Source organism: Syngnathoides biaculeatus, chromosome 4 (genome assembly GCF_019802595.1).
Source record: "Syngnathoides biaculeatus isolate LvHL_M chromosome 4, ASM1980259v1, whole genome shotgun sequence".
NCBI classification, from domain to species: domain Eukaryota; kingdom Metazoa; phylum Chordata; class Actinopteri; order Syngnathiformes; family Syngnathidae; genus Syngnathoides; species Syngnathoides biaculeatus.
Window position 1 is genome coordinate 27,753,657 of NC_084643.1, and position 23,426 is coordinate 27,777,082.

A 23,426-nucleotide genomic window follows, 5' to 3' on the forward strand; every position below is an offset into this window, starting at 1 on the left:
ACAAACTGCCTGAATGTCCTGTCCTGTTCCCCTCAACCTCTGCATGTGCCAAGCAACTTGTCTCTTACTAACGTTGCCTTTGACTTGTTCTTTTCTTCTATAAATCTATTTTGTTGTGTTTCATTTGTCTCTAGATACCATATCTTTTTCTGCATCGCATAGTCTGATTGATGGAAATGCTCTAAAGCAGGGGTGTTACACTCATTTTTGTCGTGGGCCACATTGTACTTACAGTTTCCCCAAGAGCGCCATTGTTTGTTGATGTTTGGGAAGAAAAATGCTTGCAATATCTCAACATCATGATTTATGATATGATATGAAATTTTGATACAGATCTTGACAAAAATCATGGAAATTGATGTGGATGATTTGCCTTAGGGCAGCACGGTGGATCAGCTGGTAAAGTTCTGAGGTCTCAGGTTCACTCCCGGACCTGCCCGTGTTGAGTTTGCATGTTCTCCCCGTGCCTGCATGGGTTTTCTCCGGGTTCTCCCACATCCCAAAGAACATGCAGTTTTAATTGGACACTCTAAATTTCCCCTAGGTGTGATTGTGAGTTCGGATGTTTGTCTCCATGTGCCTTGCGATTGGCTGGCAACCAGTTCAGGGTTTACCGTGCCTCCTGATCGTTGATAGCTGTGATAGGCTCCACGACTCCCCACGATCCTCTTGAGGACAAGCAGCAAAGAAAATGGATGGATGGATGGATTTGATTTAGCGGGCCACATTAAATCATGTGTTGGGCCGAATCTCGCCCCTAGGCCTTGAGTTTGCCATCCGTGTGCTAAATTGTGTGTTCAACTGATGGGTTTTGTATAGTAATCGTATTGTATTGTAAAGTATATGGAAGTAGAGAGAACCTTTGAAGATGGGGTACAATATGTCTGTAATGCCCGTCAGATCCAGAATGGGTCAAAACTAACCAAATGTTCAGAGACACAGATTAGGAAATGGAAAGTTATTTGATATTCTACTCAAAGAAAAAAAATATCCTCAATTCTTGTAAAACTGCTGCCATAGCACCAATAGTTTGCTAATCTAAGATTGAAATCTCCAAAGTTGATCGAAGGAGATCTAAAACAAAGTGAAACCCAAAAGATAAAGCTTCTATGTACTCAACCACTGCTGATTGGTTCACTTTTGATTGAACTACAAACAGATTAATGTCCAGTTTGGCAAATGGACTGGAGAAAAACATTGTATCCTCTTCAATTGAGCTCCAAACAGTGCAAGGTTAATGCTGTCCATGGTTGATTTATCTGATAACGAGCCAGTACACTGTTGCGATTGAGAATCATATTACTTTGTGTAAAATATATGTAACAATTTATTTATTTCCAATTCGTAATACAAAGGGGTAACTGAAAGTGTACTGTGTCACATAGTGCCATGTAATGTTGCCGGCTCAGATTTAATACAATTCACATGTAACCTGCCTCGCAAAATGAAGTCATCTGGGAGACGGCTCATATGATCCTGAATGGAATAAGTGCAAAAGAAAATAGATGGACAGATGGATAGTTCATTTAAGAATTAACCAATTGATGTTATCATCAGGGCGGCACGGTGGATCAGCTGGAAAGCGTTGGCCTCACAGTTTTGAAGTCCCGGGTTCGATCCCGGCCCCGGCTGTGTGGAGTTTGCATGTTCTCCCTGTACCTGTGTGGCTTTTCTCCGGGCACTCCGGTTTCCTCCCACATCCCAAAAATATACAACATTAATTGGACACTCTAAATTGCCCCTAGGTGTGATTGTGAGTGTGGCTGTTTGTCTCTATGTGCTCTGCGATTGGCTGGAAACCGATTCATGGTGTACCCTGTCTAGAGCTCGTTGACAGCTGGGATAGGTTCCAGCACTCCCGTGACCCTTGTGAGGATAAGTGGCTAAGAAAATGGATGGATGGATATTATCATCACTACTTGAGACATATCGTGTCACTGATTTATATTTGCTACCCATCTGAAAATTGTTTAACGCCAGCACATCCAGGTCAAGATTTGCAATTGACTTGGGTGGCATTGCAAATGCCTCAATGCAATCATTCTGTAGGTTATATAATCAACATACGTTATCATTCATCAGCAACAACTAATGCTGCAGCATGATGAAAGACTCATTCACAGCAAAAAATGAAATGAAAATATGGGATTCATCTCATTTAAGCATATTTCAGAAGAGCATTTTAGATGATCGGCCAAAAAGAACTAGAGAAGTTATAATGACAATAATGGTAAATAGTTCAGCTGATGTCAAACAAGTTTACAGATAAACTTTAAGTCACTCTTAATGCTATGATTGTAATAAAAGCATCAAAATGCTCTTGAGTCTCGATAGTACAGACTAAATGGTGAATGTATATCAGAACTGGGACAGACATATTTTACATATAGTTGTATGTAGTTGTTAAAGATCGGCAACATCAGAAAACAAGGCATCTGAAGGTACCAAAGCCATTTCTGCTGAACTGCTGTGTACCACTGCTGAAACTGATCTTTATTAAAAAATTTAAATAAATCTCCACTCATAAGAATTCCAATATAATTTTCCGCAAATCATAATGTAGGCGTCCCGCTCAAAAAAAAAAAAATAAAGCAAAGCAATGCCCAATCTTAACAATCGAACCACCAGACATAAAAAATAATCAAGCTGGTTGTTGACTTGGCTTGGCCCATTGAGTGCAACGTCTACTCACTTGAATCCATGGCCATCTGTCATTTTCAGCTGCAGTCCACGCGTTCACCAGACCCTTCTTGTTGAGGCGTGCAAAGTAAGGGTACCACTTCTGTAAGCCAAATAAAGCCCGGTGGGTGGAGGAGGCCGTTATCTGCTGGTTGGAGATTATGCCGCCTTCCATACCCAGTGGTCCAGAGCATTCTGAGTGAAGACACGCAGAAGAACATATGTCATATTGCAGCACTCAAATGTACAGTATGTACAACTTCAATAGAGAGATGTGGATCTTAGACGCACACAAGACAAAATGCTAAATTTGTTTTCTACTCTCTGTTGGATACAACCTACAACTGATTTCTTTTCTTTGAGTTGTCTCCAGCTCAACTTGTACGTTCCTGTCTTAATGTGTTATCCAGTAAAAGTAAAAAAAAAAAAAAAACTATATTTTCCAATTTCAATCTTGGTTTCACTTACAATTTTGTAATCAATAAGACAAGACTTCGTCCTAAGGAGATTTCATGTCAGCATCACTGAAACGTATTATCTGAGCTACAGGATGAACGTGAATCCAAGGGAAAAGATACAGCTTCCAAGACCTAAATATTGATCTTTCTTATTCAAGTAGTTTTGTTTTCCTTCTCATTTTACATCAATTTAAGAATCACAGCACAGCTTACAAGACCTTGGGCAACAGATCAATAGAAAGCTGAGTATAGAACAGAGAACAACATTCGTGCAAAGTGCATTTCAGAGTGCATTACAAAGGAGCAATGAGTAACAAATGGAGAATGAGAACAGGACTGAGAAAGAATGATGGATGTTGTGTATAAAAAACATATATATTTTTAAAAGTACAAAAAACTCACACACTTCCTTAAATATCACAAACAGAGGTCCCAAACCATTTCAATGCTCAATGTCAAAAATCTAAAAACACTATGGCATCTCCATCCATGCATTTTCAACTCCAGTGTCACAGGACGCTTGAGCTAATCTGAGTTTACTTCAGGTGAAAGCCAAACTACACCCTAAACTGGTCACCAGTCAGTCACACGGCACATATAAATGCCATCTCAGGGTGGGAACTGAACCCACGCTGCCTGTACTGAAGTAAGGCGAGTGTATCACTAAACCTTGCCTGCAAAAATGAACCCAAACAATTAATTCCCAGCCTACAGAGCGCACCTGGTTATAAGCCTCATCCAGAACATTTGTAAAGGAAATACCATTTGGTACATTCATACGCCGCAGCTGTGTAAAAGCACCAAGTGCCCACATTGAAACCTGAGATATTTACAAAGAAAGACGGTACCCAGATAGTTTAATGCTAGCGCCGCCGTATTAACAAGACCGGTAAAAAAAGACATACCAGTAAAAATCAATGAGACACGGCAGTAACACGCTAGTGCAGTGCTAACAGGGCCGGACCGGTTATCGTCACTTCCTCAGCACATATATTCCACCGGTCTCACTCTTACCTTTTCCGTTCGAGCGCCCCCTTGCGGCCGTTAGAAAAATGCACAAATTAGCCGCATCACCGCATAAACCGCAGGGTTGAAAGTCTGTGAAAAAAGTCGCGGCTTATAGGCTGGAAATTACGGTAATAATGTCAAACCAGCTAAGACTCGAGGCTGCTGCCCATTCCCAACGCATGATTTAAAAAAAAAAAAAAAAATATATATATATATATATATATATATATAAAGTCCAATATCAGATGTACACGAAATATACCTCTGTCCATTTTCTACACTGCTTATGATGTACCGAGTCACAGGCGAGGTGAAGCCCATGCCATCTGTCTTTTGGGGTAAAAGGTGGACTACAGACTGGACTGATCACAAATAAAGACAGACAACCATTTACGGTCATATTGACAATATCACTGAATGGGAACTGAAATCAGGTTCCCTGCAGTGAAGTCAAGCAAAAGTACCATTAGCCTACACTATTAGTGACTGACTTTAAAATTACTTTGTGTATTTTTGACTTGCTGTCCCTGCCCCACTCAGAATGGGTCTCCCCCAGCCCCCATTCATTGACAACTGCTGACATAGACAAATATGAAAAGTCAATGATTTTGTCCAAAGGCAATGTCAACAAATCAAGGGGTTATTCGATTTGACTGGAACATCATTAGTACCTAACGTCAGCCATGATGCTATAGACGCATTCATTTGCCAGGACTGATATGCTCATGCACGCACACACAGTAACACTTTCGTCCATTTACAGATGTGGAAGTGTTTAAAACGGAGGCACAATTTGTCACCGAAGGACGTTTTAACGGAAGAATGAGCTAATCAAAACAACTCAAGCACATCTTGTCCAGCTGCTAAAACAATGGGCTTCAAAAGCAACGTGGAGCCAGGACACTCGCATCCCACAACTGTCCAGGGGGACTGAATGGAGACACAAAGAGAGCGTACAATATCTGTGTGGTGTCTGTGCATTGAAAAGGGTTGATATAATTCCTCCATGATTAAGGCCTTTTTATAATCACATGTCCGGCCACCCCACTGACATCACTTCGGCTCCCCCACGGGTAGTTTTCCTTTATACTCCAGCGCAACCCACGCGGTTTTAAGCATGTCCTGCAGTTCTTCTTCAAGTCAGAGGTGTCACTACGGCTGTTATTGGCGAGGATGACACCAGGTGGCATTTCCTCAGCACGTTTTGATTATTTACGGAGCTGTTTTTGCTTTTCTTTCCGTAACAAGGAACAAAGTAACAACAATAGCATCTGTGGAACAGTGTCCAATTGAACAAATGGACCTAAATGACCAGATAATACAGTTAATTATGCTGCAAATTCATTATGGAAAGCGGCGGCATTGGTGCTACGTGGAGCAGGGAGGAACGGTGAGTACATGAGATTCAGATTTAGATTTATTCATCATTGTAACAAGTGCAACAAAAGTCCAAAGACAAAGATAAAAAATATAGAAAACTCTAATAATAAAGGTAATGATAAAAAATTAAAACTGAAATAAAAGGGCATATTACAGAAACACAGATTTATAAGATATTTACAAAAGGTGCACATGAAGTGAATATTGCAATTTGGGAGTTACTGTAAGGTAGATATGTATGCTGAATACTGGAGTTGCATTGGTATATTTCACATATTACAGAGAGTGATTCTTGAGGTCTTGAGGTCTATTTGTCCTGGTTTTAATGATCCTATACCGTATGCCCAATGGCAGTAGCACAAACAGGAATTGGCCCTTTTGGTAGAAGTACTTGAGGCAGTAAGAGCCGTGAAGGTTCTCCAATGTGGGTACAGGATTCCCCATGTCCTTCTCAGCCATTTTGGCGACCCTCTGGAGTTTTTTTACGGTTCTCCCTTCCCACACAGGTCCCACCGAGGAAAATGGGCTGAACGTCCATTATGCTTTTTTGCTGAAATCTATAATGAGCTCCTTTGGTTTGGTGAGTTTAGGCGTGTTTTTCCATTATGACTATGTCCATACAGTTCTTTGTATTATACTGTCTGTAAATACATTTAGATGCTCACCCTCAAATATGTCCCATTCAGTGCTGTTGAAACAGTTCAGAAACTGCTGGGAAGCACCATCTGGCCATGTCCAGATCATCTTAGTGATTATGGGGGAGAATTTTTGGAGGGATCTATACACAGGAATGAATTGTAGGGTGATATGGTCCGAAGTGTCTCAGTGTGGTGCCAGTCTGGTCCTGTAGCCCAGCTTGATGTTATTGTAAACCTTATCCAGTGTGTTGGCTCCTCTAGCAACACTCTTTACATGTTGGTGGAGTTTAAGAAGCAATGATTTCAACTCCACTTGATTGAAATCGTCAGCAGTGATGTGCACAGGAAGGGTCTGGATATTGATTTTGCTGCAGCCTAATGTTGTGTAACAGTCCGAGGGCGGAGCTAACATTAGTGTCCGGTAAACTGTAAGTAATGGTTAGCATGACACAAGTAAACTCCCGAGGAAGGTACAACATTGACGGACCAATCACGAGAGATGAGCAGTCTCTGCACAGCAACTTTTTTTATCTGTGCGCGGCAAGCAGAAGTGCTGCGAGGGCCAATGCGTAAGTCACTTGATGCAATGCGGGTGTTGTTGGCCTTGAGTCCCTCTTACCTCAGAAGACCATTCTTTTGTGTGTGTGTGGGTCCGCTTGCATGTCTGTGCATGCGTGCGGGTGTCTCAATAGTTCTCGAATAATGAGATGTTAGAGGTGAATGTGGGATGTAACTTTATTCAATCCAATGTTTACATTTGTATAGAATAATGTGCCTCCAAAACGTTATTATTGTTACATTCCTGGTTTTATTTGTCCTGTTCACTTTTTTTTTTATGCCTTCAGATGCACCGTTGGGATAGCCAGTGGGCGGAGTTTCAACTTTGAACCTGTTGGCCATTAGTTTCATGAGTTGTTTAAACTTGGAAAGAAGATGCCAAGATTGCTTGTCACCACGAAAGCTACAAGTTATTTGTCCATTTTATGCCAATGTGCTTGCTTTCCATCCGCACCCTCTTGTAAGTACTGCTGTTTTTCTGACTTGGAAATTGGTAAATTTCAAACCCTGCAGGGGTGTTTTTGTAAAGGCACATAACAAAATTGGGCTAACAAACTGAAGTACACACCTCACGGCAGTGACCAGTTAATTAGATTAAATACAGTTGTAAATCACAAACCAAAATGAGAACATTTGACTTCTTCAGGCTAAATTTGCTGGTTCAACAATCAATTCCCCTTCAGAAAGCACTGATGTGTCTCTCGAGCCAACAAGCGAAATCAATGCCACTCTGAAATTATTAAAAGCGGAGTTATTTTCTCCCCAGCCAGCAACGAAACACATTACAGTGCACACAGAAGGAGCAACACTGTAAATACGTGTGTTTCATTTGCAAAATGTATGGTATGTGCAAGCACACTAATTAATGAATGGTTCCACCAACCTTGATAAATGTTAAATAGGCTGTTTACTGCTTTTCATGATTACGGCGTATGATCACAAGAGGAAACCGACTGGCTCTCTCACAAATACTTATGATGCAGAATTTGAACTTGAAGCTCCGTAATCTGCTCAAGTTACTGAGGTACAATTGGGCAACGGACCTTCACCTTTCCAGTTGCAAGACAGCCACTCATATAACTGTTAGGAGTTCAACCAATTAGTCGACGTCTTGGAGGAACTGATAAGATTTTATTAACAACAAGATCATTTTTTGGAAACACAACACTAAAGTATTTTGGGAAGGATCACCATATAACAAGGTTCTCTTCCAGAAAACTATATGCTGCGAAGTTACCTTTAAGAGCTTTCTGTAAAGTTAAAAACATCGGGAAACATCTTCTTTACTTGCTTCAGAAATTCTAATTGTTCTACGAAAGAGAAAGGATGCCACAGTTTTATTACAAACCTGGTCATTCCATCCCGCTTCATGAGCAGCAACCTTAAAACAGGTAGCTTGACTTGAAGCCACACAGACTGCAGCCTGAGAGTTAGCCTGTGCAGCCTGCCAGCTTCACCTATTCTGATTGCCATTTTCCTTTAAATATTCATATCAGTGGGACTATGGGCTTATGGGTAGGGGATGATGGGACCGGTGGGAAGTGAAGCTCCATCTCCATCACCCAAATTTTATGTCCAATAATAAGCCACGTAGCAAGTATGTGATAAAGTGTTATATAACACTTGTGCCGTGAACGACATACAAGAAAAATCATGCGAGGTCCTTTAGCAAACCCAAATTAATTAAATCTGTTTTGAAAAAGTAAAACAAGATATCCTGCGATTTGTTGGCGTCCAGTTTGGGGTACATAGAGACACACGACAATTGCACTCACAATCACACCTATATGCAATTTTGAATCTCCAAATTATGCATGTTTTTGGGATTGTGGAGGAAAACAGAGTTCCTGGAGAAAGCCCACACAGGCATGGGGAGAACGTGCAAAATCCACACTGGTGGGGATGGGATTTGAACCCAGGACCTCAGAACAGTGAAGCAAATGCTCATACAAGTTGCTCTACCATGCCCATGTGTATGTTTAATGTGTATACATACAGACATGTTTACGCATCTAAGTACTGCAAGGTGAAGGTATTTATTTATGTATGTCTAGTGATGTAAATGTGTATGTAATAATTTGTATTGGAGTATTGTGAAAAAAATGGACAGACTGTATGTTGTATTGTACAAATGCGACTTATGATAACCAATCCTGCTGGTAAACCTACTGCGAATATTGTCTCGGCCTCTCCTTAATGCGGGCCATTCTTGACTTCGTGTAATGACACAACAGATGGCAAGTGACAAGACCAAATATGGCCAAACCGGCTTGGCATGTCTGCTCGCTGAAATCAACAGATGGAGAGTTTGCGCATAAAAATAGGTGCAGGGCCCCAAGCGTGTGTAAATATTGTATTAAAAATAAGACTGATAGCCACTTGCAAAATATGCAACTCTATCCTTAAATGTAACAAAAACACAAGCGCAACTTCATCTACATGGTACACCGTTAACTAGTCGCCAGCCAATCGCAATCGCACATTTGTCGAAACAAACAACCATTTGCAGTCACACTTATGGGCAATTCAGAGTCTTTAATAAACCTCCAACACGTTTTTTTAGGATGTGAGAGAAAACTGCAGTACCCGGAGAAAGCCCACCGAGGGACAGGATGAACATGCAAACTGCACACAGGCGAGGAAGAGATTTGAATCCGTCCTCAGAACTCTGAGACAGGTGTGCTAACTAGTGGGCCACAATGTCGCTTGATCAACAATCTCTTTATTTAAATAATTAATTATTAGTATCATCAAACTATCAATTAGTGTTGCTCTCGATTGTCAGCACACCTCCAGCAGACAGAAAAAAAAACATTCCTCCTTTCTTGCACTTCCGACTCACAGATACCTTCAGGGTCCCAATGACAGACGCATCTTATGAAACCCTTGCAACAATCCATGAAACACAACTGAAGGCTTGCTCCAATACATTTTTCAAAACCATTCCCTCCTCTATATTTTCTAATCTATATACTATTGCTATATACTGTAGCAAGTAGTGGCACTGTAGTTGTGTTACTGTACATGAATTTTTTTTAAAGTTGTGAAAATTCCAACTGTATGTTTAAAGCATCTGAATGGGGTTGGATGAGGAAGTGTCTGTCTAGAATTGAATGAGCGAGTGTCTGAATGTGAATGTATGAACAAGTTGGGGGTGGGGTCTCCACCGCTGATAAAGGGAGGGAGAGAGAATGAGGACAAGCCATTAGACAGCAGCGCGCCGTTCCAAAGCTGTAGTCCTTACCTTGCAGACATGAGCGGGCACTCTTAATGATCTGCCTGCCAGTCGTCTTTCAGAGCAGCAGGGGCAAGCGGCCCCTGAGCCTTGGCTTGCCGGCCCCTAAGCATACATCAGCCCTGCGACACTTCCCATCACTAACAGCAGCACCGCCATGCTGTGACAGCTGAATCCATCTCGCGCAAGCCCTACCAACAGCCTAAATAAATTAGCACCGCAATACTAATGAGCACGCAGCAGATGGGGAGATGAATAAAATAGTAATAACCATACCAGGCAGCAGGTGTCAACAGTGGATTCAACATGTGATGCATGGGAGCTGATGAAACACACCTGTATGTGTATGGCATGTTAAAAGGTGGTCAAAGTTACAGGGGCATGATGCGTAGTACCCTTAATTATTATGTATTTTCTAAAATTACGCTATTTAGATCACTTTCCCCATTTTATACTTGAATCTTGTTGAGTGTTTTGGGCATTTGTGGAAATGAGTCAAAAGTAGTCAGTCAGCTTGTTTAACAAGGCACACCATTTTTGTATGTGACGTACTGTACAACACAGCAAACAGACAACAGATATACAAATAACAACGGTCTGGACCTTGAAGAACTGTTATGATGACTTAAATGATGAATGCAACTAATTCTACTACTACAAACAGAAATACATTTCTTAACTTCCGTCCATCCATTTTCTGTGGTAGGATACACCCTGAACAGGTTGCAAGCCAATTGCAAAGTCACTTGGTTTGTTTTATTCAATGCAAAAAATTACATTCAACATTTGTCGATCTCAACAATATTTTATGTGTGATTTCATCTGTGCTGAATGATTACAGGTCGAATTTATTCGATGGATATTATTTTCGTAATTTATTTGTTTTTTAGATATGTGACAGGGAAATCTACTCAATGTTCCCAAGTAACAAAGTCGTGCTACTGAAAACCACTGAAGATGTCTTTGTTTAATCCAATATTTTCCATAAACTAGTGCACTCGTTTTAGTGAAGATTCCAATTTGGATGACTGGATTCCAATTTTCTACTTTTATATGAGTCCACCTGAGCCTTCTCCTTTTCCTTATTCAAAGCATGCACCAGAACATTTATCTGCAAGGGGAGCTTGCGACTGTGTCTTCCTATTGGATCATGAAGTGTATGTGTGTGCCTCTTTCACGTGTTGCTCACACTTTTTCTCAAATATTAAAAAAAAAAAAAATCCCCAAACAAAACAATGATTACGTGATGTTATTAGATTAACAGTGTCAAACACACGGTTCATCCACACTTCCACTTCCACACTGTTCTACTCGCCAACAGGGGTTGCGTCAGGAACGGTATCCGGCGTAAAAACTGTGTCAAACAAATATGAACGTTCATCTGAGATGTTGCGCTGTGGCGACCCCTTACAGGACAAGCCGAAAGGAACTTTTTACATTGTTCTTCCAATAAGAAATATTGTAAATCAGCAGTCCCCAGACCCAGGTCCGCGACCAGGGTCCAGTCTGTGAGGCATTTTTTATCGGGCGCGTAGAAAGAATGGGCATTTTATATCATTTGTGTTGTGTTTCGCGTGTCAAATGTTTTACTTTTAAAGCTGACCAGATTTTCACCACTGGAACGGCTGTGCGTCTCATTGACACGTCAAGACTGCACAGAATGCTTCTGTTTCCACCCGTAGCTGACTTGCTAACAGCAGCCAAACTCAATGGACCAATCATTGCACCACCCAATCAGTTGCATGAAAACATTTGTTCTTTTGAAAGAAACATTTACAAATGAAACAACAGTAGACTGCACGTCGGTCACGCGACACATTACTAAAAATAAGCCTGCAAACTAGTGAAAGTAAGTACAAAAAAGAACCCAAATGTCTTTGGAGAGCTTCTTTTCAAAAGGAAAAAGCCCACATGCAGAGCCTGAATTAGAGCGTACAACCTCAAAGAGAAAGAAAGTTTCTTTAAATAGAAAGTATCAGAAGTCCTACTTAAAATACGGTTTTATCTCAACAAGTAACTCTGAAGGACTGAGTCCAATCTGCATAAAACTCCATGTGGTGTCAAGCTAGTCTAGGACACATGGAGACCAAGAGCCCTGGACTCAAAGATAAGCCGTTGGAGTTTTTTTTTTTTTTAAAGAAAATTTGATCAACTGAATACCCTGCTATCGTTTCCAACATGAACATGTGAAGCGTGTTTTTTCTGCAGTGACACTAACGAAGACAAAATTACATAGTAGACTAGACAGAAAGAACAAGCCCAGGCCTCACACGGATTTTCTGTGAAGGTAGATTGTTGTATTTTTAAAACGATTGTGTTCATTTACTGTAGTTTAGTTGTGTGTGTGTGTACAAAAAAAATGGGGAATACTACTGTAAATGATTTAGGATGCGAAAGTGAAATGTGACCCCTCGAAGAGAGCTTGATGTATTCTATTACTATAGCAGCATATCGTTTCCTCCACACAAGCAGCACCTGCAAAATACACAATTTCTTTTTGTGTACTATAGACATGCTGTGAGATAGAAAAGCAGATGAATACATTTGTGAGTCGTAGTGCAGCCGATACGCATGGCTCCAAGTCCAAGGGAACATTAATCCAAATCTGCTCCTAGAGTGTGCAGGCAAAATCCTCAGAAGAAGCATAATAGACACACAAAGTTCCCTTTGAGCTAGTGAGCATTTTGTAAAAGAGAAAGCCACTTGTGATATAAAAAAAAAAAAAAAAGTGTCTCTCTCTAATTTTCTGTACAGCCGAGGGGGAGCACTTCATTAAAAAACAAAATGGTTGTGAGCCATCAGCATCGTAATGTTTAAAAAATATTTTATGCTTGGGGGTTTAATGTGTTTGTATAAAGTTGTATTTTGTTTGAACATTTTTTTATTGAATATGTTCTTTATAAAGTATATTAAATTGATGAAAAAAAAAGGATCCCAAGTGTGTACTTACTGTACAGTAACTGCACTAATCACTGCAGTTATAGGCAACATTAGATGTGCTGTTTGAAGTGAGTGGACGCAAAGCACTGAAAAGCTAAATAAAGTATATACATACTATGTTGACAGTTCCTCCCCATGTACTCCCCTGGGCATTCGCAGGAGTAGTTTGCAACGAGATCCGTGCAAAGGCCCCCATTCTTGCATGGTTCTCTTTCACATTCATTAATATCTGAAAGAAAAAAAAAACAAATACACAGAAAAAACAATTTAGCATAAATAGCATTTATATTTAAATTAAGAATAACAAATGAAAACTCCTGGATACATGCAAATATGGTCTCCTGAACAAACCAGAGAGGACTACAATTACATTTAGAAATATTCTAATAAAAATGGACAGTGGGATCCAATGGGGGAGGTAACCCACTGACAAAATAACAAATGAAGTTGATGATGAATAAGCACTGGAAAAACATCACATACAGAGAAGGATGTTGATAATCAAAAAATGAAATCTGGTATGGTCATTAAAAAACAAAATAAAAACTAATACAATCATGACAATAATGAGTATTTTTTAAATAACAATAATGAACTAATAACGTAACTAGTATAACAATAGCGACATGACTGCAATTGGCTGGCGACCAATTCAGGGTGTACACCGCCTCTCGCCCAAGGAGAACTGGGATCAGACCCAGAATAGCAGGAAGCAGGATGGAAGATGAATGGATGAATAATAATAATAATAATAATGATATAGAACTGTGTATTACTTGGACTTGCTCAAATAGTGTACTTTATTGCACTTCTGAATTCTGATATATGATCCATTTTTCATTATTTCTTTGGTGGTGCCATTGCTTTTCATTGTATTTGTGTATTTCACTGTAACTTGTTTTTGCCATTTTACTCCATCTAGTGTAATTGGAACGTTTACATGGAATGGATCTGAACATCTGAATATAACTTTCTAAAACCTATGAGCATTTCTTTGGCAACTCTGGCACTCACACGCAATTATATGGAGGATTAAAACGATTAAAGGATTAAAACAGCGAAGCAAACTCAGAGACTGCTCAGGAAATGTAAAAAAAAAAAATTAAAAACACACTCCCTGAAATGTTGGAGACCCTTTGAAACAATCCCACACAAGAATAATCCGAGATGTCAATGAGTTCAGGTTGCTTATCCCAAATCAAAGATCAGAGCCTAAAAATGAATTTCAAAAATTGGTTAAGCTAATGTTTATAATTGGCAAAATATTTATTGATTCATGTTACTCTATTTGCAGTTATGATGATTCTTTTTTTTTTGTTCAGAAAATTTCAGTCTTGGAGAGGAAAATTTAGAGTTTTGTAACTGAAGGATGCAATTCAATCATTGACACTAACCAAATTACCTCACATTTTACCAAATGTAAATCATTCAATATACAATTTTTCATTTTTTTTTCAATACTTTAAATAAATACATGAAATAAGCAGCAATAATTGTGTTTTAGCTTTTGGGAAAAACAACAACAAATAAATAAAGAAAACATCAGTTTTATTAATTTTTGGGGTAATTTCATTTTACTGATGATGATTTTTTTAAAGGGCCTTTCAACTAACTGACACAACAGTTCAATGAAAACCTACAGGAAAAGTATAGTTAAGAAGTTGCATAATAATGCTGATGCAATGTATTATAATAATACAGTGGTGTTTTGTATTGATTTTCCTCAGGCCTTAGTCCTTGGTACTGTACGTAAAGGGAAAAGGAACAGAATGCCCACCTACGGAGTCATAGAATTATTGTACCAAAACACTAAACAATAGTGCAGTTACTCCTTTATGTTCACAATGTGTCTTTTTTTATCACTAGTTTCAAATACAGTGGTGCTGGGCAACCAACTTAAATAGCCTGGAGCCCAACACACAACAGAGGAAAGCATAGTGAGCACTTATATCATTTACCACCATTTTACGAGCAGTCATAAGCCCTCAAGGAGATCAGGAGCAGGACTTCACTATTGCAAAATCAGATGGGAGAGGATGATTGCCTCGAGGAATGTAGTAAAAGCAGTGACTAAAAAGAAGGAGACAGGGAAAGAGTGGCAGCATGAGAGTCAGAGCTAGAATTTACCCAGATAAGAGGGAAGGGAAGACACTCATCTGTTGATTGGCAAAATAAACCAGTTCATGAGACTTTTTTGATAAAACCATTTGCAACTTGAAAACCAAAATATACCGTCACTCAAAACAGTCTTCTACTGTACTGTAAATGTAATATAAATGGACACAAAATACCAATACCAGAGGAGAATCACTGCATTGGTTGGGACACTGTAGCAAGTTGCAAGATTCCAACAGTGAATTCAAATGAAACTAGCTGTCCATTTTCTAAACTGTCTATCCTCAACCCTGTGAACTGGAGTCTATCATAGCTCGCTAGAAGAGAGGCGGGGTACATCCTGGACTGGTTGTCAGGCAACTGCAAGTCACATGCAGTACAGTATAAACAAGCAAGCATTCACACTGACAGTCACAGTTAAGAAGAATTCAAGGTACATTCATTAAATGTGTATACTGTAGTGCTTGTGATGCCACGTTATCTTTTTTTGCTCCAATGAGCCAGCAGTTTGCACTTCAGCATGTGCAGAAAACAGACAAGATCTTTGCGAGGAAGCAATGTTTTGGTCAAGGTTATGGCTTTGGAGGAAACAAATGAAACAGCTGCACAGAAGCACACTCCTCTCTGGGTCTCTGGGCTGACTTGGAACCAGCTCTCATCAGTTCATTGGAATGTGTCTTTCTTTGCCTCACCTGCAATTATTCTCAGAAAAGTGTCTCCGTTGGACAATAATGGGCGCAATGAATAGCGCTATGTGTCGGGAATGAAGGCTGGCCGTGAGCATAAATTGGCTGTGGTGTGTCCAGAGAGTAGGAACACACCTTCAGGACTAGACTGGTAGAGGTCATTGGTGACCTTTCTGCCGGGCTGAAATGACCTTAACACGAGCTTCACCTGCTGTGGACACATGGCCAGAGAAAATCTGTCTTTCAGTTCATCACGTCATTGAACAAAAGTACTTCTCTCCGTTTAAAAATGACCATATTGATGGATATTGTGAGAGCAAAAAAAATAAGGCCTGAATGCCTTTGATTTTTAGAGAACAAGTCCAAAATTTGAATTGTTTTCCACTAAGATACATTGCATTCACAGTTGCTTGCAAATTCTTACATGGAGGTCATGGGTACAGTATGTGTGAAGAATCTCATCATGCTAAAAATTATACCCATTTTTCAATCTTCATAAGATCAATGACACGGCAGTTCACCAACTTCACCACTAGAAAGAGTAACTACCCTAACTAGTGTAATTTGGAATTTTACCAGCACATTCCCAAAAAATCCACGGTAGGTTAACTGAATACTCTTGATTGCCTGTAGGCGTGACTCTGTGCGCAAATGGCTTTGTCGGCATGTGTCCTGCGATTAGCTGCCGACCAATTAAGGGTGTAATGTGACACTCGCCTGAAGATTGCTTGGAAATGCTCCACCACACCCGCGATGCTAGTGAGGTTAAGCGGTACAGAAAATAGATGGATATTTCGTAAAGGTACTGTATGGTAAATTTAATTAATTTAGTTTCCCTGACTAATATCTGGATCTGGTTCCGGGCATGGAAAAGTTACACTCACTTCTCTGAGTTATAGAAAAAAAAAAAAATCTTTCTCAAATATGCAAAAATGCTGCAATTTACTCTTTGCCAGGAAGGTGTAAACCTCTCCCCCTTATGCTTTAGCAGTAGCTTAAATTAAAGTACTTATAGTTGGCTAAATAGAGGCCGCAGCAAAGACTTCTGAGATTCATAAGAAGCAAGCATGTCGTTTTAACCTTCAGGCTTACAGCGTTGGTTTGACGTCTTGAATTGGTGATGAATGAATGAAGCGGACAGTATAATTAACCTCTGACCATGAATTCTCAAACCTTGTTTGAAGTAGTCATTCCACTGCCTTAAACAGTGAGGTTTTAGCCCAGAAAAAAAAACGCTCCCCGGTGATGTGATTCATGGTGGTCCAGCAGTCAGATTTTGGATAGAGTTGCTGATTCTCTCGATAACACGATGAATTAATTAAGAGGAAATATGAAAAACAGACAACCCTGATGATTTACTTTGTTGGAATGCTTGTCTGGGTGGAACTAATTTACTCTATATGATCAGTTTAGAACCACAATGCTAGAACACTTTAATTAATAAGTTCTAAGAGGAGAATTTATACACATTTCAGCCTGGGAACTAAAGTCATTAAAAATGATTACTGGAGTCCACACGAAGGCATAATATGAATTCAGCAATGGGTTAGTGTGAGTCAGTAAAAGTATGTAATGTACTTTCTGTAGGTACCTAATAATGATTCCAAAACTACTGGATGAAAACAACCATGTCCAGATGTTGCAGATTCAATGTGATTGAGATGAAAATGTGACAAGAGTTCAACAGCACAAATATGCCCCAAGATGCTCAACCCAGCTTCTTTTCTGACCACCATTGATTAAAATAGACGTTTCCATTGGGATGCAAATGCCACATTGTCATTTGTTTCCCTTCTTCTGACAATATTTCTTTTCACTTTTTTGCACGATCTAATACTGCTGTAATTTAATGCTTACGATGAAGCTGGGGAATAGAAACACACAATGTTTTTTTCCACTTTCATTCAAAGTGATGACTAATGGGTCTTATTTTTACAAGTTGATGAGTCTGAAAAAATATAAATACAGCTTTCCTTTACTTTCTCATTATTTTGACCTCTTCCCATTACCAAAGAAGTTCTCCAAATACTTTTTTTTACATTATATTATTATCCATCCATCCATACATACATACATCTTAGCCGCTTATCCTCACAAGAGTCGCGGGGAGTGCTGGAGCCTATCCCAGCTGTCAAAGGGCGTGAGGCGGGGTACAACCTGAACTGGTTTCCAGCCAATCGCAGGGCACATCGAGGTGAACATGCTGCACTCACAATAACACCTTGGGGCAATTTAGAGTGTCCAATTAGTGTTGCATGTTTTTGAGATGTGGGAGGAAACCGGAGTGCCCGGAGAAAACCAACGCAGGCACGTGGAGAACATGCAAACTCCACACAGGCGGGTCTGGGATTGAACCTGGGACCTCAAATCTGTGAGGCCAACACTTTGCAACTGAGGCACTGTGCCGCCGTTACATAGTTATACCAGTATGGCTCAAATCCACAGGTACGTGAACCCAAGTTTCAAAATACTAATTCATAATAATTAATTAATTAATTAATTCTTTTAGACTAAATGACATATTGTGTGTGTGTGTGTACATATATATTTGGGGTGTAGCGTCTCTGTGTGGTCGGATACCAAATATCTTGGGGCTCTGTACTGGTGCGGGACCGTTACTCTAAACAATTTGGCTGGGCATTTTGGATGCACTTTTTTGTCCCACTGTTCAATTCATTACCTGATTTTGGCGCTGTACAATAATATCGATGGAGTAGTGGAGGCTAGACTCAGGACAGAAGTAAGTATCTGCGAGCAACAGTATGGTTTCATGTCTAGAAAGAGTACCACAGATGCATTATTTGACTAGAGGATGCTCGTGAAAAGGTACAAAGAAGATCAGAAGGAACTGCATTGTGTCTTTGTAGACCTATAGAAAGCCAATAACAGAGTACAGAAAGAGGAACTGGGGTACTGCCTGCGCAAGTCTGGTGTGGCGGAGAAATATGTTAGAATAGTACAGGACATGTATGAGGGCAGGATACGTGCTGTAGGTGTGTCAGAAGAATTTAAGGTGGAGGTGGGACTGCATCAGGGATCCGCGCTGAGCCCCTTCCTGTTTGTGTTAGTAATGGATAGGCTGACAGATGAGGTTAGACTGGAATTTCCTTGGACTATGATGTTCGCAGATGATATTGTGATCAGCAGTGAAAGCAGGGAACAGGCGGCGGAACAATTACAAAGATGGAGGCACGCACCGGAAAGGAGAGGAATGAAGATTAGCCGAAGTAAAACAGAATATATGTGCATGAATGAGAGGGGCGGAGGAGGAAGAGTGAGGCTCCAGGGAGGAGAGATAGCAAGAGTGGACGACTTCAAATACTTGGGGTCAACAATACAGAGCAATGGAGAGTGTAGTAAGGAAGTGAAAAAATGGGGTGGAACAGTTGGCGGAATGTGTCTGGTGTGTTATGTGACAGAAAACTCTCTGCTAGGATGAAGGGCAAAGTTTAAAAAACAGTGGTGAGGCCGGCCATGATGTACGGATTAGAGACGGTGGCACTGAAGAAACAACAGGAAGCAGAACTTGAGGTAGCAGAAATGAAGATGTTGAGGTTCTCGCTCGGAGTGAGCAGCTTGGATAGAATTAGAAATGAGCTGATTTAATGGACAGCCAAAGTTGGATGTTTTGGAGACAAGGTTATAGAGAGCAGACTTCGATGGTTTGGACATGTTCAGAGGTGAGAGAGTGAGTATATTGGTAGAAGAGTGCTGAGGATGGAGCTGCCAGGCAAAAAAGCGAGAGGAAGACCAAGAAAAGGTTGATGGATGTTGTGAGGGAGGACATGAGGACAGGGGATGTTAGAGAGGAAGATGCACGAGATCGGCTGAGATGAAAAAAGATGGCACAGGGCGAGCCGAACAGAAAAGAAGAAAAAGAATAATGTCGATAGATGAGATACCTAGAGTAATTGGGTAGGACATCTACTGGAGGTCCCTTAGGTTACTATCTGAGTAAATATGGCACATATCGATTGTTTTGATCTGTATTACAATAATTTTTAAATTCACATCTCCTATGAGTGTTATCATGCCCCACACTGCTGTGCTTCTAAGGATATGATAATGCATTAAACTGAGGCTGCAGGATTAAGACAGGTGTATTCCAGGGAGTATCTCTTTTTGAAGTGGGATTAGTCTACAAGGAGGTTATTCACAGCAGCTCTCCAGAAGCCCCTTAAAAAAAAAAAAAAGTACTGTATCCTGGGGAATTGGGTGCTGAAAGGATGGAGTATCTGAGAAGAAAAACAAAATTCATAGGACATATAGACTAAAAGCCCAGATTTACTGGCGACCAGTCTAGGGTGTACACTTACTCTCCCCCAGTTCACTTAGGGAGCCTCCAGCTTCCCCATGAGACTGAACAGGATGAGTGGTAGAAATTGAATGAATAATTGAATGCAGACCAAAGCCTGAAATGGAGAGAACGTAAGCAGACCTTCACACTGACATAGAATGATGAAAAAAACTTAAGCCTTCACTGCCCTTTTAAAAATTACTCGTAAAGTCTGCTAAACACAGGCCATCGCTATGATCTATTGTTTTTTTGCCCACCAGAGTACATTTACAGCACAGTTTGAAAGTGAAAAGGCCACATGTAATGTGATTTTCTATTTCTTCTCCTTCTTCGTTTTCTTTTTCTTCTTAGTATGATATAGGGGACAGATTCCCCACAACCTAAGTTGTCACAGTGACTCGCCTACAGCTTGATAAAATGCATTATTTCAAGTGGCCATGCTGAGAGACCACCACAAGAACACACCTAGTGGACCTTAAACTAATTAGAAACTAGAACTCTGAACTCCAAAGCATCAAGGGCTCCCCAGATGTTTCCACTCGACCATTTGTCTTTTAATAGGAGGAATTGTTGGGACAAGGGTTTTGAGAGGAACTGTAAAGCCAAGCCGTGGACTCACACTTGATGTTGATCCCCCCCCCCAAAAAAAAATGTTTGTTTTGTTATTTTACAAACTCTGCTGAATTATTCCAAATGTACGCTTTGATGTCTATTGTAGTGTGAAATTTAGAAGCGCACCTACAAGATTTTGAGGATTGTTTCTCATGATTTGACTCATGAAATGTGTTTTGAACCATAAACAGTTGTTTTGCCAAGACGAAAGTTTCACCGTCAATCTATATGGCTGACCTGTAAATAAAGAATACGAAGTTGGGGGTACTTTATATTGATAAATCTGTTTTATGGGTCAAAATTGTAGACAAGATTCCATCTGATGGGTGTCGTCTTGTCCTATGTCCTCTTCGACACCCCCCCACCCCCCTTCCACCGAGGTACTCAACCCCTGGCTTTTCCTTACTTTGTTCAGATCCATGGCTCGGTAACTGTGAGCCTTGGGGATGGAGATCCAGCTTACATTTTTATGTAAACCCCATATATGCTACAATGAGCACAATTTAGGTTAATAAGAAAAGGAAACCATTTTGTGTGCAGATACAGGTTGCGTCAGCTCTTTCAAGGTGACAAAATATTTAAATATATCATCCATCAATTTTCCAAGCCTCTTATCCTCACAAGGGTATTTTTTCAAAGTAAACTGAAATTCAGAAACTCCTAATTTAGCGTTTATTGAATTACAGCATTTTTTATTAGTGTCAGTGCCGACAACACTTTTGAAGAGTTTAGAATTGATGCTTTCAAATTATGATGCTTCAGCAGTTTCAACTGCCAAAATTGACTGGTTTTATAAATGCATTTCCTTGTTGACAGTTTCTTTGAACTCTCCTTCTACAGTAGGGGGAAAGTAAAAATTACAAAAGTTCATTTTCAGATTAAAACATGGGAATATGGACAAAAATTATGTTTATAAACTGCCCCCTCGAAATAACATTGGTTTCTTCTTGTATGCGCGAACATGTGATTTATAATTGTCCACATTTAATGCAGATCTTTTTTAGTCAGGTCGAACGATCATCAGCGTCTCATTTTGGCTGCTCGCGCCAGACGGAAGTCGAGAGCAGTAATGCATGTCAAATTGGGTTTAGAAATGCCTCTCGGATGACACTGTCACCATCTTTTCGGCCCTTCAGGTGCTTCCTTCATGGAGATGCCAAGAGGTCACAGTGTAGCTCAAAGGGAGGTTCAAACATGTTGGCCGATCTTCACAAAAAGGCACAAAGCGGGGGAACACTAAAGTTAAAGAAAGCCATAATTATTTCTTTTTTCCAGCAGTTTCCATGAAAATGGAGTTGAATTCATTTGTTCATTTATTTCCTTTTCGTAAAAACTGTTTTAATTGACAGTAAATGTAAAATTAAATGTTTTTGGGGTTTTTTTTTGCAGAGAATGAAATTTCCAGAGAAGGTTATTGGAACAAGAATATTTTCCACATCAGCTTTTATAGCGTATGATTCACAAAACGAGGCGCTACATGCAGAACAGAAAGACATCTTGAATTTTTTTAAATATTACTGATGCGTCTCACGGAGGAGGATAGGAAACCATTGGGCTAAAAGCCACTTGATCAGTCAAAATAGCTTTCCACAATAAATAATATCTGTTGCTGTTCTGTGTTGGAACTGGGAAAAACAGATCGGTTTCAACTGTAAAGGAAAAGGCTACATTCTAAAATGTTAAATAAGCTGTCAAAGTCAGAGGTTCAGACAAAAGTGGTCCTTAAAACCTTGATCTTGGCTTGTTTCCCTCAGTTTGTTATCCAAAGTGCCCTTTGACAGCGACGAGATAGCTTCGTCTTTACTCGGGATGCAGCCGGGAGTGACAACAGACATTGCCACAGATTGCCGCATACACATACACACATTATACTTGAAATCTTGGCAGCGTATGTGTACACTGCACATGTACACACTATTCTGATCAAAATTTCATAGGCACCTACTTAATTAACTTTTTTTCCACAATCACAAAGGTAAATGTAGACCGACTGCATAATCTAACTTTTTTAATTGATTAAGCAATGTATATTAAAATGGCTGGGTACATCTAATATTTACCAACTGGAAATCATAAACATTCCATTTGACAATATATTTATATATGATGTCAAAATTAGAATAATTCTGACTGAGATGGGTAGAGCAGGAAAATATTTAAATATATATGTATATATATTATTGTAAATGTTTGACTCTCTGTACACTAAGTAAGCAGCTGATATAAGGCATGGGAAATACCTATGAATATTTCTGACGGTAAAATGCACTGTGGCTGGTTTGATAGACTGCTACTCCGAGGGAGCATATACTCTATGTGACTCCCAGAAGTTTTATTTATAGCTGCAGGATATTTTTATCATGTAAAACTGTCTTACACTCTGCCACGGTTCTAGGAGTGCATATATTTCTAAAAGAACCATCCCAAAACAATGTGGTGAGCATAATTAACGCATGGTTATCAAGCAGTCTGCACCAGCATTCCGCAACCTTTCAGCCAGTCTATTGAGTTCCATAGCCATTAACTGATTAATGCTGTTATTTAGCACACCACGTGCTTTCCCATATTTGTTTAAACTAATTCAAAATTGCTACAATCGCAAATATTACATGCAGAAAGTCAATCCCGCGCAAAGTCAATTTGCCAATTTAAAGATTGTTTTTTATAGGAAACCTAACACTTTTCTGTTCTATCTGTTGTGCCCGCAACACAGCAATAAAAATCTTACTTTTCTGCCATCCCTGGGAATGCTGGTATTGGTGTTGTGAAGTTTATTTTCTTGATGCTGTTTTTCATCTGCATTTGAGATGTTGCTTTGTT

General features: G+C 39.9%; 1 protein-coding gene across 5 annotated transcripts in view; it reads right to left on the reverse strand.

Moving 5' to 3' along the window:
- LOC133499926 (EGF-like repeat and discoidin I-like domain-containing protein 3) overlaps positions 1-23,426 on the reverse strand; it is a 142,336-nt gene that overhangs the window by 44,038 nt on the left and 74,872 nt on the right. For all 5 annotated transcript variants that reach the window (XM_061818360.1, XM_061818358.1, XM_061818357.1 and 2 more), the window contains 2 exons: positions 13,012-13,125; positions 2,693-2,874 (listed from right to left, as the gene is read on the reverse strand). In XM_061818360.1, coding sequence (XP_061674344.1) covers positions 2,693-2,874; positions 13,012-13,125 — 296 coding nt within the window. The remainder of the gene's footprint in view (positions 1-2,692; positions 2,875-13,011; positions 13,126-23,426) is intronic.